We start from the raw sequence: 16,011 nt of genomic DNA, 5'->3' as shown, positions 1-16,011 counted from the left end.
GGCTGCTGCCGAGGTTGAGTTTCCAGATGTTTGGTGAGACCTAATGTACCAAAGGTCTGTGTTAAGGTGCTCGTGGCTGTCATGCTCTCATGGCTTTGCTCCAGAAGAGAAGTCATGTGATGCTATTTAAGCACATATGGGCCTCCCTGCCGGTAACTTCCCAAATGTACAGTATATAGGCAGAAATCAAGGACGTACGTCTTTGCCGCCTCTTCATTTTAGTTTTATTCTTCTGGAATGCATGTCCTGCTCCTTCTCCCTTCCTCCTCTCGTACAACAACTTGTGAGCGTAAAAAAAAAGAGAGTGAAGGCACGGGCTAAAACAAATGCCTGAACGGTAGCGAAAACAGTAAAAGAACGTAGGTGTTTCACCAGCAGCTCTTAGGGCGAGCAAATCAATGGTGATAAAGTGCTGTTAAATTGTGGAGGAATAAAAAAATGAGAAGCATTAATGTGTCACTTGAAAGTCAGCCTTAGAGGCACTTGCCAGATCTTTCTGGAAAGTGGGTGTTCATAAATAGGGGTTCGAAGGTCTTCTGTCCATCGTCATCCAGTTCCTCCTGGATCTCAGAATCATCCAAAGAATGTTGGTTATATATTGGCTATATACCCCCCCCCATGTTAAATAAAATGCTACCTTGCAATCTGTATCCTTAATCCTCTCACTTTCTGATCTAAGCTGTTGCTTTCGTCTCATTTTTCTAGAGGAGGAATAATAGCCGCAAGGAAGAAAAAAAAATCTAAATGCAGAGTTGTGGTGCCTTCCAGGCCCATAGACCTGGCCGAGTCTCTTTGCGAATTAAAATTGAGGCTCCATGGAGCAGGCTGTGCCGGTTCCAGACAATGAAATTCAAACTTTGTTTAAAAAGAAACCATTGGGGGTGGGAATATCTCTTTTTCTCTTCTTGACCCTTTTAATAGCTAGACGTCCTGGCTGGTCTATGTGTGTTCCTTCCATGCAATGTTCTTCTACTCCTGTGTCAACATAACATATTTATTTAGTTCTTCCTTTTTCTATTTTGATTTCTTTTTTTTCCTTTTTTTCGCTGTTCTCATTCTGCTTCCTCTGTGTTTCATTCCTGTATATCTTTCTTGTTTAGACCAGCTGGAGGATCCCGTAGCAAGCTGGTAGGACCCTTCAGTAACCTGATGGTAAGTGCACTTGTGTGCATAGATCAGGCCCTCAGCAGGTTCTAGATGCCGTTTGCCAGCTCTAGAGGGTCGCTGTTAATCCATACAGAGGAAGAGATGCCACCTTTTATAATCGCCATACAGGAGGTTCTGTGTGGCGACAGCGGCTGCAGAAAGCCGGCCTGATGTTTCTTTTTAAATGGCTCTTAAAACACTGTTCTGTGTTAGAAAATGAAAAACTGGCTGTCTTTGTTTTTTTTAATGTTACTTGTCCATTGTTAAGTTTTTAAAAGAAAATCTTCCAGTTTTCTTGCTCATTCCCAGAATTAAATCTATGACATGTAAAGCGTTAACACCACCCCACTTTTTCTGTGGGTTACCAGAGTGCCAATTTAAGACCGGAAGTTGGTTTGTCTAATATTTTGTTTAGTTACGGGACTCTGGGTTTTTGTTTTCCCCTAGAGAAATGACAATTTATCGTTTAAAAGAAACCTGTTGCAACTCCTGTGGTGACTGACTGTGTTGTCTTCCAAATGAGGTGCCTGTGGTTGCTACTTTTCCTGAAATGCAAAGCTCAGTTTTCCGAGTTAGCTGGAGAATCTTGCTTTTAAAATGCATTTTTTCCCAGCCATGCGGATTTGGAACAGCCTGCATGGAAACGAGTGGCTAGGAAATTGAACAAGATGTCTGTTTGATCCTTCTTGTTTCGTAGTTCCATCTATTAAGACACACCAGTATCTTGCTTCAGCTTGATTTGCAGTTTTCTGTCTCTTGGGTAGCTTCATACAACAGCTACCCCACATGGTGATTTTATTGGTTGCTATTCTCAGAGCATATTAAGCGTCACCTTTTGTCCGTCTTCTATAGTTCTACTTTTCCAGTTGTCTCGTGTGCATCCACCTTTTCTCCTAAAATAGTACCAGTTCTGCTAAATATAAACAGAAGCTGTCCTGTTTTGCTTGCTCTTTCTTTTCTTTCTTCACCCCTTCCCTCCCTCTCCCCCCCCCTTTCTCTCGCACACATTCCCAATCCATGCAGCTTCAGTGTTTCTGTGTTGTCACTGCTTTCACATCACAGTATTTGGAGAAACCCCTTCATGCATTAGTTTCACTCTTCCGGTGGTGGCTGTGTCTGCATTCAAAGGGACAACCTTTTGATGAAATGGGGATGTTCTTGGGGTTTGGAATGAGGAAATGTTAGCAAGGCTGATGCTTTTCTCCGTCGGCTCCCATGGATAAAAATTTTTTAAAAAGTTTCACAACACTTCGAAAGAACGATGTGGAGTCCTGAAGCAGTCAAGGCAGAAGATATTTGGATGTTTCCCCTTCCTCCTTATACTCTGATCAAGTCGATCTAAAATTACATTCGGTTTCAAGTTGTCATCTTGGCTGTTTTTAGTAAGCAGGAGCAGCTGCCGGCCGAATCGCCTCTTCCAGGGTTAATTTTGTGTTAAGGTCATGCAGGTCTAATTCCAGATCTTCTATTAAAGATGAGAACTCTCTTTAGAATACCTAGGTATTATTGCTGATTTTCCCCCCTTTCTTTTTCTACAGTATTTCTCCTTTTTCTTTTTAAGCCATTCCACCAGAACTCAAGAGTGGCTGATTTGGTGTCTCCCCCCCACCCCAAAAAAATTGCTTTTCTTATCCTTAGAAGAGACCTGTGCAAGAGGAGCTTTGTCTGGGAGAGTGTAGTGAGAGCTCAGGGCCCCTTGGTAAGCATTGTGGCGGGGTTAGGGATTTGGAAGTATGTCCCCCTCGTCAACGTTGAATACTCTGATCCAGCAGTGGGGTCACCTTTTCCTTCCTCTGAGGTTGATCTGGTGGTGATCAAGGGGCTTCAAATCAGCCATGCACAATTCCCTCTCTTCCCCTTCCCGATTGAAAGTACACGTTCCTTTTTTTAAATGTCTGAACTATTTCCTTGCAAAGGGGTTCTGAAATTATACCAAAAGCTAGTCCAATTTACGCCCACTCTTGCCCTTAGACCAGCTTGTGGGAGATTTTAATAAAGGTAGTAGAGTTTTCAACTAGCAGGATGAAGGGGCCCTTAGGCATCCTTTCCCCCTTAAGTAAGAAGTAGCACGCCGTGTACTAATGGAGAGTCGAAAGGAATTTGAGATGCCCCGGGATCTAAGGGCCAGCCAGATGGGACATTTAACATTAGCCAAAGAGCTCTCTCACAGAAAAGATAGACAGCTTACACTCGTGTGAGAATTTGTAGGCATTGGGCAAAGAAACCTGCTGTCATGCTGTGGTCATGCATGGTTGATTTCTGTTCCATCTCAGGCAGTTGTTGGCCTTTGCCCCATCCTTGCAGCTCACTGGGCGTCTAGCAGAGGTTGCCCGTCCTCTGCCAGGCTAGCCCACTCCCCCCCAACCAGGTTTCTAGTGGCTGAATGCCAGTGGGAGCCTTTGGGTCTTCCCCACTGAAGTGTCCCCCTTTCTCACCCATCTCTCCTCTCCTCCCTTTCCTTCTGCCTTCTTGACAAGAGCTGCTTGCTCTTGCTTGCGTCCCCTCTTCCAACCGTGGTGGTTTCATCACCAATCAGCCGGTTGAGAGCACCGCTACCTCCTTATCTGGTCAACACCAGCAGCCGCCACCAAAGTGACTGGCTACCGGCAGGTCTTGCTCGTTTCTTTATAAAACATGCTGCGCCGGTTGTTTGACAGAATGAAAACTTCCGGGAAGCCTTGAGTAAGAGAGGATGTGTTTTTGATGGGGCAGTTTTCTCAATGCCCTCCTCAAATTAAGATCTAAGCACATGTAGTCGGTTAATTTTACATGGTATAATAAACACGTCCAAACATTTGTGGTTGAATGGGGGAAAAAACTGGTATCTTACCATTTAGCTGTTAAGGGATAAGAAAGCTATAGCGGAGCAACAGCACTTGTGTTTTGCATTCAAGACAGGCCAGATCCAGACTGTGTGGTCTCCAGTTAAAAGGACCGGGGAACAGCTAATGGGGAAGCCCTTTCTTGGCCTATGATCCTAGAGAGCTGAGGCCAGTCAGAAGAAACCGCACAGGGCTACAGAAATGGCTGGCTATGTTCGGAGTGTTGCCTGTATTCAGGATGATCCTGGGATTCATGCCGTCTCCCATGGTGACTGAGCAATCAGCCCTAGCCTGTCTTTGGTGCACCCCAATGCAAGATGCTTAGGCAGAGGTGACACTAGGAGTGTAAGAGGACTTGGTTGTTGCAGAGGGAGGAGATTTCTGGGTTTCCAGACTCTCCCTCCCAGCGTTCTTCAGCCATTTGCCAGGCAGAACTCTAGACAGTCAAGTTCAGCCATCTTGGGGAGGAAACACACACACACACCCTCGTTGTAGAGCCAACGGAGCCATGGGGAGACACTTCCCTGAATGGCCTGCACCTCCCAGGAAGCGTTGGGATGGCTGCTTTGTTTTTGAAAGGAGAAACAGGTGGACAGCACACCAGTGAAGGTCTGCAGGCTCCCATTTCTGGTTTGCACATGCCTGGGGAATTCCTGGAGGATTCTGGGAGTGGAAGTCCCTTAACTGTCAAAAGTCCCATCCCTGAGAGATGCAGGGTTCCTCCCTCCGCTCTGCTCCAGGATTCGTGATTGAACCCGAGGGTGCCTTTTGCGATGCTGTTTGGGCCTCTGTTCTTCTTCTCTTTTTTCTTGTTGTCTCTTCAGTTATGCCACCCGAGATTGGGGTAGGGGGTTCTTTGCTAAGGGTGCTGCACATGGAAGTGGGGTTGCTGGAGATTTGGGATTTAGATGTTTTGGGGATGTCTCCTCCTGGATTAGGGTCACACCACGGGACCTCCCCATACAAACACAACCTGTATTTGGAGCACGAGAATGGTAGAAAGCCATTGCCGTCCCAGCCTGGCGCGCGGCCTTTTGAGAGACGCCTGCCTGGTGGGCTGCTCTGGAAAGAAGGAGGGGCTGTGCTGGCTGGACATCCGGTCCCATGCCGTGGCAAAGATGCCGACAGAATCCAGTGGGTGTGTTTCCACTTGGCTAAGATGAACCCGGCAGGTCAGCCTTCTCTGCTCTGTCATGCAGTAAAGGAGCACAGTATCTAACAGAGCAGTCACCACACGCTTCATAAATGTTACAGTAGAACAGTGTGCTGGCTGGGAACTGCAATCCAAAAAAATCTCCCTTTTCTCGTCTCTCTTTTGAAAGGGGGTCCATAAGCCAAATAGCAAAATAGAGCTTCCACAGACCGAGGAGTGTCCTTCTGTCTACCAGATGGTGGGAAATCCACCCATCAGGGGGAGAGTGTTTTCTGCCAGACTTGTGAGATTCCCTGTTGTGTGCAGGAATAAATGTGGCCCTTTTGGCCTGGTACAGGAAGGCTGGTGCTCTAGAGTAGTCGTGGTCTGTTAGCAACAGCATTGGCGTCACTGTTATTTCATTCCATTTATAGCCTGCATTTCCTCCCCATTCGTATAAGGTGGTGTATGTTGATGTACGCCATTGTATTTTCACAAGAACCCTGAAAGAGAGTGGCTAATTTGAGAAGATGTGATTGGGGCCCCAGTCGTTCAGTGAGATTCCCGTGATGGCTGATGATGCATGGCAGGTCCAAGCCCAGTTCTTTCACCATGGTTATGATGCCATACTGGCGATGGTCTGATGCGAAGGGAATCGTGGGCTACGTGCGCTGCGTTCCTGCAGAGTGCTGTTTCCCGTCTAAATTCTCCCTTGTTGGAGCTGCAGAGCCCAGAGGGTATTAAAATTCATGTATCCCATGTATTTTGAATCTCCGTCTTATGATGGATGGTTGAAACAAACCGAAGCAGCACCTGGAGTCCCATTGGGGCTCCACAACAATAGGATGGGGAGACATGTTTATGAAAGCAGCACAGTTTGTGACAGTGGATGGCTTTGTGGTGATGAATATAGAAAAACAATATAAAATTTAAGCAGCGAGGCTATGTGTCACATATATACAAAAACACCAAAGAAGTGGAGTCAAGGATAGGCTGGCTTTCTCAAAGTAGAAGAGCCACTCGGTCGGCCTCCATCGGCCTCCTTTGAGCTAAGTCCCAAAGAGCTTCAGCTGGCCTTCCAGAACAGCCGCCTCCGTCTCTGGACGGTTCTGCTTTCTCTGAGGGGGGAGAGGAAGCAGGAACCATCAGGAATGGGGGGGGGCTCCGTTCCCTTTCTCGAGTGGTCTATTTTGAATGGGCTTTCCATTCTGAAACCTCTTCCTTCTCTTGGTTCGTTCAGAAGCACCGCCGTGACATTAATAAATACATCAATAATTTTCACCCTTTGTGGCAGGTCTGGCGCTGGCTTGCTGCCTTTGGGGACTGATGTCTTTTATGTTACATGATGAGATGCTTGGATGGTACTTTCTGGTTTCTGCATAACAGGCTCCTTATATATTTCTAGCTGCATCTTACAGGTGGAACCCCCTTTCCCCCTTCTTGAGATATTTGATACGCATACCCTTTTTTACACCAGCAGAGGAACCTCACAGGTGACATGACTCTCTGAGGTTCATGTGTTGGTGCAAGGAGCTTCTGTGTGCATGTGTGTCTTTGTTGGGAAAGGAGAGTGTCGGGGGTCTGCCTTGCTATGTGCGTTTGGTGGGCGTCGTGACTTGCCTGCTGGATTCCCAGATGCACAAGTACATCAGAGGGCCGAAGAAAGGATTGTTTCATTGAACTTCTGAAAAAGACTTTTATCCTGGCAAACAAATGGTCTCATGCGCGGTGTATTGTCTCTCCAAATTATGAAGAAATTGTAAGTTTAAAGAACAGCAGAGGGGGCTGGAGGAGCTTCCTTGACATGAAGGATTTAATATGTAACAAAAAACCTAAAATTGGGAGAGTGGGTTGGTTCGTAATTATTTTCATTTCTATGCTGTTCCTTCCCCAGCGATGCCAAAACCTCACACAGTGGGGAAAAAACAACAGCACACACAACCACAAAATAACTGTGCATAAATGATAGAATGCGATAGACAGCCTAGACCAATTTATCTTATAAACATGACCACGCAGTGAGTGCTTGCTTGCTGCTTAAGTGGTGGAATCGCAATTTCCTGGATGAAACGGATTATCTGGATCACTTTCAATCCAGATCCCTGGTTATGGGAGAGAGACCGCTTTGGTCATCCTGGTGGATCACCTGCACCTGGAGGTAGCCAGGGGAATGGTGTCCCTGTTGGTCCTCTGGACCTCTCCGTGACCTCAACCATGGTATCCTTCGGTGTTGTCTCTCTGGGGTGGGGCATGGAGGCCCTGTTTCGTAGTATATCCCGTCCCATGTTGGCGACTCCCACTCTGTGCCTTGGCTTTTGGCCCGTGGGTGTCACACAGGGCTCTGTTTTGTCACGTTATTTAATACTAGCACAAAACCAGACATTTTAGAGTTTGGTATGTGGATGACACACAACTCTCTCGCTCTCCTTTCCATCGGATTCCAAGGAAGCCGTTTCTGTTCTAAACCAATGTCTGTCACCAGTAATGGAGTAAATGAGGGCAAACTAATTCCAGATAAGGTATAGAGGCTCATGGTCAATCGAAAGGCAGATGAAGGAGTAGGAATACTAGATAGGATTCCAGTCCTCCTGAAAAGCTAGGCTTGCAGTTTGGGAGTATTCCTTGAATCCTCTCAAAGCCTAGAAGCCCAGATCTCATCAGAAGCGAGGTGTGCATTTGCCCTGTTGAATATAGTGCACCAGCTGCTCCCGTTCCTTGAAATCTCTGATTTGGCTGCAGTCACACAGAATGCTGCCGCCAGACTATTGACTGCGGCTGATTACAGTTGCCGCTGCTTCACTAGTTACTAGTGCATTCCCAAGCTCCATTGAAAATATGAACTATAACCTACCTTGTTTCTCTGGAAATAAGTCCTAACCTGAAAATAAGCCGCAATATCATTTTTCAGGATGCTCGCAATATAAGCCCTACCCCCAGAATAAGCCCCAGTGAAGTGAAACCCTGCTCTCCGCCCTTGTGCAGCCATCAGAAGAAGAGGACATGGCTGTATTTGAATAAATGTTGATGGTTGTACATAAAAAATACATCCCCTGAAAATAAGCCCCAACGTGTTTTTAGGTGCAAAAAATAATAGAAGACCCTGTCTTTTTTTGGGGGGGGGACACATTATGAAGGGTATACAGCTTGGGTCTTGGCCATCCGATGGACCACATCTCCCCAGATAACCCTCCTCATATCTTAGATCATCAAAGGAGGCCTTTCTCTTGGCCCTGTTGTGTTTGCAAGTACATTGGACAGGGGCCCAAGGATAGGCTTTCCCAGGGGTGGCCCCTCGGTTATGGAACGCCCTCCCCCATGAGGCTATGCTGACTGCTTTTCTGTGTTTAATATCTGTTTTTAACATAGCTCATCTTAGGTTCACTGTGAATATAACCTTTTAATGTGCTTTTAAATGTTTTTATATTTTTAATCTGTTTTATATGATGATTTTAATAATTATTTGTTCAATAATTTTAAGAGCTATTTATAGGCTGTTTTTCTTGTTCTTTTAATGATTTGTAGGTTGCCTTGAGTTCCACTGTTGGTAGAAAAGTGGCATAAGAATGCAATAAATAGATGAATCTAAAAGCTAAACCAATTAGGCATGGCATTTTCAGAACTCCCTGGAATTCCTCCAGCCAGAATTCTAGTTATTTTCATGTAAAAATTACAAGATCTCAGAGGAGTTTCAGGATTCTCAGCTGTTCTTTGTCAAGGCTCACTCAATGAGGAGAAAGACTACCATCCCCTAATGCTTTGCTCCTCCCATGGATCTTAGAAATCTCTACCCAGTGAGGTCTTATGAACTTGATTCTAAACTGGCTAATTCTTCTTCCTGTTTTCTTGCTGGTTTGCATGTTGCTATCATGGCAAAATTACAGTCCAGCCTCATTTCTTTCTATATACATTGTGCATTTCTCAAACTTGAACACCCAGCTTGTTGCGATCGGTCATGGAACCAACCCCATTGAAGAAGATAACAGTGGTTACACAGACCTTGCAGATTATTCTGAAGAGCTTCGAGCCTCAGGGCCCCAAGAATGTAGGCCCACCACTGAAAAACAGTCTCTACTCCCTTACCGTGTGCTGAGCAATACCTGCTATTAGATGAAAGGCCTTCACAGCTGTGGCAGAAGGAGATTGGGTGGCCCTGCTCCAAAACCGAGGGCTTGTTCCACTACTTTGAAAGCTTCCACTTGCTTGAAAGTTTTGCAAAACTTTCCCTTTGTATGCAGTGTGTGCATTCCCTTTGCACATTCTGTCTTAACTTTATTAAACCAGTGAAATAAGCTTTCTGTCCTTCTGTGAATCTGCCCTTTCTGTCCTTTCCTGAATTCTCCTTCCTGTCTGTTCTTTTTTTTTTTTGCATATTCGTGGAATCTGTAAAATCTTCCTACAAAGTGGGATGTGCTCAAGAGTTCAAGCGCACAGCATGAACTGCAAAGGGTGGTGAGCAGTTCATTTCACCCTTTAGGCTATGACAGAAGGAAATATGTTTGTAATGAATTCTAAGAATTCCAGTTGTTTCTTTCTGCATTGTGTTTTGAGTTTTCATACAATAATATTATTTCAATCAGCTCTCCTCAAGCTGGTGCCCTCCAGATGCTATGGACCTTTGGTTCCTGTGTTCCCCAAATACTGACCCAACTTGGGTGGAATTATTGAGAGTAGCATTTAAAAATTCTTAGGCAGCACCACATAGGAAAGGCTGTGTGTTAAGGGAGAAGCGGTGCAATTTCTGGTTCTCCCTTTGGGTGTGAATAGGTCATTTCCAGGATTACTTGACAACTTCCACAATACACTCACTAAAAAATCCTTCTTTGAAGATTTTTTTAAAAGGAAAAGACAACACATTAAAGCAAAACTTATGTGACTTATTTTGATCTTTTCAGGGAAGAAAAAATCCCAGGAGGCAAAAAACAAAGGAAAGAAAACAATAGATAAGAAACAGAACACTTCTTTGGCTTTAGCTCCTGCTGACATGAGGGAGCCCAGAGAAGGTAAGCATGTGTGACAGTGTGTGTTGTTGTTGTTTAGTCGTTTAGTCGTGTCCGACTCTTCGTGACCCCATGGACCAGAGCACGCCAGGCCCTCCTGTCTTCCATTACTTCCCGGAGTTGAGTCAAATTCATGTTGGTAACTTCGGTGACCCTGTCCAGCCATCTCGTCCTCTGTCATCCCCTTCTCCTCTTGCCTTCACACTTGCCCAACATTAGGGTCTTTTCCAGGAAGTCTTCTCTTCTCATGAGATGGCCAAAGTATTGGAGCCTCCGCTTCAGGATCTGTCCTTCCAGTGAGCACTCAAGGTTGATTTCCTTCAGAATGGATAGGTCTGTTCTCCTTGCAGTCCAGGGGACTCTCAAGAGTCTCCTCCAGCACCACAATTCAAAAGCATCAATTCTTCGGGGATCAGCCTTCTTTATGGTCCAGCTCTCACTTCCATTCATCGCTATTGGAAAAACCATAGCTTTGACTATGCGGACCTTTGTTGGCAAGGTGATGTCTCTGCTTTTTAAGATGCTGCCTAGGTTTGTCATCACTTTCCTCCAAAGAAGCAGGCGTCTTTTAATTTTGTGGCTGCTGTCACCATTGTGTGTGAGAGAGTGGTGAATAATTTTATCCTCGCTTTTTATTAGCAAACTGAGCTTGTGGGTGCTGCAGGACCCCAGGGGTGGGGGGGGGAAGAAATGTCAGCATTTCTCCCTGAAGACCCATCAGCAGTGCCTCCCCCCCAGCTTGATGAGGACGGCGCATGCTCTGAAGTCACAGAAAGTCCTGGGAAAATGGAGTTGCAGGAGACATCTGTGCCATTTTTAAAAGGGAATGGGTGGCTAGAACCTTGGACAGAAGCGAACCTTCTGGAAGGGACATTGCAGTCTGTTTTTCAGACGTTGCTGTTTTGAAATGGGTTAATCAAGTATGGATTCCACATTTGTTCCAGGCAGCTCAATGTGGCTTTGCTCCCCTCTTTAGCCTCGAGAACCCTGTGAGGTTTGTAGGTCAGGCCCTGTCGGTGAGAACTAGAATCTGGTTTTTTGAAGTTCTGTTCCAATGGCTTCACCACACTGGGATGAATGGTTTTATGCATGGTTTATGGTTTTATGTTTTAGAATTAAATTTGTATGACACAAAGGGATGGCCCAGTCTTCCTCTTGCTTCTTCCGGGCAAAGACCACTTTTGCAAAATGTGTAGCACTGAAGAAAAGTTCAGTGTTGTGAAAGAGCAAAAAGGCAATATTATTTTTTCTGAATAGCAACCGTGCAGCTGTATTTGCAATGTTCGATTTCCTTTTTTTTTACTGTTTTCTGTTTTTCAGGTCCAAAAGAGAAGGACGAAATGCCCTCTGTTTCCGCAGTGCTGTCGCTGGAACAGACAGCTGTGATTCAGGAGATGGTGAATCAAGACCTGATTCCAGATTTGGTGATCTCCACTTCTGTCCTTGAGCCGAATGTGACACCGGAGGACAAGCCGGGGACCATCATTGGCCTGCCAGAAGTTTTGGAGGTGCAGGAGGAGGAGGAGGAGTCTGGAGGAGGAGAGGATCCGGAAGAGGAGGAGGAGGAAGAGCCTGAAGAGGAGGAAGAGGAGGAAGAAGAGGAAGAGGAGGATGTTGCCTTGCCGAAAGACACGGAACCCACCGCCCTGTGCGACGACAGGCTGGAATCTGTGGAAGAGCAGAGTGGCCTCTCTGAAGAATCTCCAGGAAGCTCTCCCAAGAAGAAGCCCTTGGCGAAGTTTCCCAAAGTGAGAAGCGAATCCAACGGCAACATCCAGGGGCCTTTTAGGTTTCCCTGCCAACATTGTGAAAGGAAGTTCACCACCAAGCAGGGCCTTGAGCGGCACATGCACATCCATATCTCCGCGGTCAGCCACACCTTCAAATGTCGCTATTGCGGCAAAGCCTTTGGCACGCAGATCAATCGGAGGAGGCATGAGCGGCGCCATGAGGCTGGCCCCAAAAGGAAGCCGTTCCTCCTGCTTTCTCCCACCCAGCCCTCTGAAGGGGGTGCCATGAACCGGACAACGGCCGAAGGCGGTGTGAGCGAGGAGACCCCCGCCAGGCAAGACTCAGCAGCGGTGGGTCCCGAGAAGGTTTCTCCTGCACCACGAAACCCTGTTCTTCACGAGGAGAGCAAGGAGTCCAAGGGAATCCATTCCTGCAAGTACTGCAGGAAGGTGTTTGGAACCCACACCAATATGCGGAGGCATCAGCGAAGGGTCCATGAGCGCCATCTCATCCCGAGAGGGGTCAAGAGGAAACCTGAGGAGCCCCATCTCCCGACCGAACAAACCCAGCAGGCCCCGAACGTCTACGTTGCCAGTACAGACCTGGAGGAGGAGGGCGAGGCTGACGACGTTTACATTATGGATGTGTCGAGCAATATATCCGAGAACCTCAATTATTACATGGATGGTAAAATCCAGTCTAACAACAGCACGAGTAATTGTGATGTTATTGAAGTTGAAGCCAGCTCAACTGAACTCTATGGAATAAACTGTTTGCTTAGTCCTGTCACGGTGGAAATCGCCCCCAATGTAAAGGCAACCCCAGTGCATTTAACGGAAGTGTCTAAAGAGTTGCCTGGTGGGGGGAATGCTGAACCCAGAAAGAGAAGGACTGCAAGCCCTCCCCTCTTGCCGAAAATAAAAACGGAGGTAGACCCGGAACCGGTGACCTCCCTCTGCTCCTTGACAATTCCGCTGACGATTTCGACAGCTGACAGCTTGCTTTTTCCCAAAGAGAAAAATATGTATTTGTCATCCAAACTGAAGCAGCTTCTCCAGACGCAGGAAGGGAATAAAGTAACACCATATCCTCCGTCGTCATCGTCGTCGTCGTCATCATCATCATCATCATCAAGTGAAATGCCCAAACTGGGGCATCCTGCGGCCTCTTCGCCTCTTCTGTCCTCAGCCTCCAGCAGGTTCAAAAGGAGAACCAGTTCCCCTCCCAGTTCACCCCAGCACAGTCCAGCCCTTCGAGACTTTGGCCGAGCAGGCGAAGGAAAGTCTGCTTGGAACGAGGCGGTTTTAGGGTCAAAACTCCCCAAACTGGAGAGTCACAACAATTCGCCGGCATGGAGCTTGTCTGGAAGAGAAGAAAAGGAAACCATGAGCCCTCTTTGTTCGGAAGAGTATAAAGCCCCAAAGGATTGGGTGCCGAGCCCTCCGTTTGGCAATGTATGTAACCAGCAGCCTTTGGATTTATCCAGCAGCATGAAGCAACGGGCAGGCTGCAAGAACAAGGCCCAGGTTCCCTGGGAATCTGTGCTAGATCTCAGTGTCCATAAAAAGCCGTGCGGTGATCCTGAGGCTAAGGAGAGTAGCAGCTTGGCTGCGTCGGGTTGTAGTAGCGCCAAGAAGAAGCCGACCACATCCATGTTGCAGAAAGTTCTGCTGAATGAATACAATGGGACTGATTCAGCTTCAGAAAACCTGGCATCTGAAACAAGCCCTAGCTTAGGCACTTGCAAATTAGCAGAAGTGCATTTGGAGGCGGAGGCCGATCCCCCTCTACCTAACGTCGAGCCAGGTTTCCCAGATCCCTCGGCAGAGAAACCTTCACCTCCAGCGTCGTGTCAGGTGCCGCCTCTCTTGACTCCCACAAATTCCCCTTCTCCACCACCCTGCCTGCCTATTTTAAAGGTCTCTACCCCACCTCCTCCTCTCCTTCCTACAGCGCCTTCACCTCTCCCAGAAGAACCTCTCAGCATCGCTCCAAGTTTATGTCCCTCTCCACTCTCAAACGCCACTGCTCATTCTCCTCTGCCCGTCCTTTCTCCTACAGTCTCGGCTTCCCCTGTTTTTTCCACTGAACCCCTGAGCTGTGCTTCCCCTGGGCCTCCAAATCTTTCGTCCTCTTCCTCTTCCTTTTCTTCTTCCTCTTCCTCCTCCTCCTCTTCCTCCTCTCCTTCTCCTCCTCCTCTCTCCGTAGTTTCTTCCGTCCTTTCCCTTGGCGATAACCTAGAAAATTCAGTTCCCATAATGTATTTTAAGCAGGAAGAGATAGACAACAGGCCTCAGAAAGAAAGAGAAGACCTACAAGGCTCAGATGAAGCAGACACAGTTCAAGAGACGTTTAACAAGAACTTTGTGTGCAACGTCTGCGAATCTCCATTTCTTTCCATCAAAGATCTCACCAAACACTTAACTGTTCACGCTGAGGAGTGGCCCTTCAAATGTGAATTCTGTGTCCAGCTTTTTAGAGAGAAAACAGACTTGTCAGACCATCGCTTTTTGCTCCACGGAGTTGGCAACATCTTCGTTTGCTCCCTCTGCAAGAAAGAATTTGCCTTTCTGTGCAATTTGCAGCAGCATCAGCGAGACCTTCATCCCGACAAAGGGTGCACGCACCACGAATTGGAGAGCGGGACGCTGCGGCCACAGAACTTCACTGACCCTACAAAAGCGCACACAGAGCCCGTGCCGAGCCTCCCCGAAGGTTCCTCAGAACCCTCGAAAGAGGAAGAGGAGGACGAGCTGAACGACTCCTCCGAAGAACTGTATACCACTATCAAAATAATGGCTTCTGGGGTCAAGGCGAAAAACCCAGATGTCCGAATGGGCCTCAATCAGCACTATCCCAGTTTCAAACCCCCTCCGTTCCAGTATCACCACCGTAACCCCAATGGGATCGGAGTCACTGCCACAAATTTCACAACTCACAATATCCCACAGACCTTCACCACGGCCATCCGCTGCACCAAGTGTGGGAAGAGCGTAGACAATATGCCTGAACTGCACAAACACATCCTGGCTTGTGCGTCGGCCAGTGATAAAAAGCGGTACACGCCGAAGAAGAACCCGGTGCCCCTGAAGCAGACGGTTCGACCTAAGAACGGGGTCATCCTCCCCACCCCAACAAGTACGGCATTCAGGCGCACTGGCCAGCCCAAAAGGCTCAGTTTCAGCGTTGAGGCAGGCAGGATGTCCTCTAACAAACTCAAGATTAGTGCACTGAAGAAGAAAAACCAGCTCGTCCAGAAAGCCATTTTGCAAAAGAAGAAATCGCAGCAAAAGGCGGAGTTGAGGAACAGCACGGTGGAGCCCAGCTCCCATATCTGCCCCTACTGCAACCGGGAGTTCACGTACATCGGGAGCTTGAACAAGCATGCTTCCTACAGCTGTCCAAAAAAGCCCATTTCCCCTTCCTCTAAAAAGAACACTAAAAAGAAAAGCGGGACCTCCTCTTCCAGCAGTGATAAAAGTAGCAACCAGCGCAGGCGGACGGCCGATGCGGAGATCAAAATGCAAAGCCCCCAGGCTCATTTGGGCAAGACCCGAGCACGGAGTTCAGGGCCGGTGGCGGTCCCATTGCCCTCCACCTCCTTCAAGGTGAAGCAGAACCTCAAGTTCGTGCCAGCTGCTAAATCCAAAAAGCCTAGCGCTCTGTCGGCGGCAAGGAACGCCAGCCCTGTAAGGGTGACCAAAACGGTCAGCACGGACGGCAAGAAACCAAAAGCCATACCCAGAAACAGCTCCTCTGAACTCTCAGGCAAAACGCCCTGCCGATTGCATGTCAGGATACAAAAGAACAAGGTGGCTTTGGCCAGCCGGCCAGCCGTGGCCACCAAAAAGACTGACAAGTTCAGCGTGAAGACAAGAGAAAGGGTCGGCGGGCCTGTCACCCGGAGCCTGCAACAGGTAACCAGTCCTGATACCGCAGAGAAGAGGGAAGAAACCAGCACAAGGCAGGAACTAAAAGATTTCAGGTAACCTTTCCTTCTAGGGGGACGCTGCCATCCAAACTCAGGGAGAAACCGAGTAGGTCCTGTTTAACGCAGCAGCGCTTAAAACATCAGTGGGGCTTTTGCAGGATTGGATCCCTGTAAAGGGACCTGGTTCACAACGGATACTGCTGATATTTTCCCTGCCACCCGTACAATGTTCTCTTGATTCTTTTAGGATAG

The 16,011-nt window shown here is 47.5% G+C and overlaps 1 protein-coding gene across 3 annotated transcripts in view; it reads left to right on the top strand.

The window, feature by feature from the left end:
* Positions 1–16,011, top strand: part of PRDM2 (PR/SET domain 2) — a 69,182-nt gene that overhangs the window by 48,033 nt on the left and 5,138 nt on the right. For 2 of the 3 annotated variants that reach the window (XM_072977807.2, XM_072977805.2), the window contains exons 7-8: positions 9,993–10,100; positions 11,418–15,813. In XM_072977807.2, coding sequence (XP_072833908.2) covers positions 9,993–10,100; positions 11,418–15,813 — 4,504 coding nt within the window. Of the gene's footprint in view, positions 1–1,100; positions 1,153–9,992; positions 10,101–11,417; positions 15,814–16,011 lie in introns of those variants that run through there. The other variant, XM_072977808.2, reaches the window with a different exon arrangement.

This window comes from Pogona vitticeps, chromosome 7 (genome assembly GCF_051106095.1).
Source record: "Pogona vitticeps strain Pit_001003342236 chromosome 7, PviZW2.1, whole genome shotgun sequence".
Lineage (NCBI taxonomy): Eukaryota > Metazoa > Chordata > Lepidosauria > Squamata > Agamidae > Pogona > Pogona vitticeps.
This window is presented reverse-complemented; position numbering and strand designations above follow the sequence as displayed.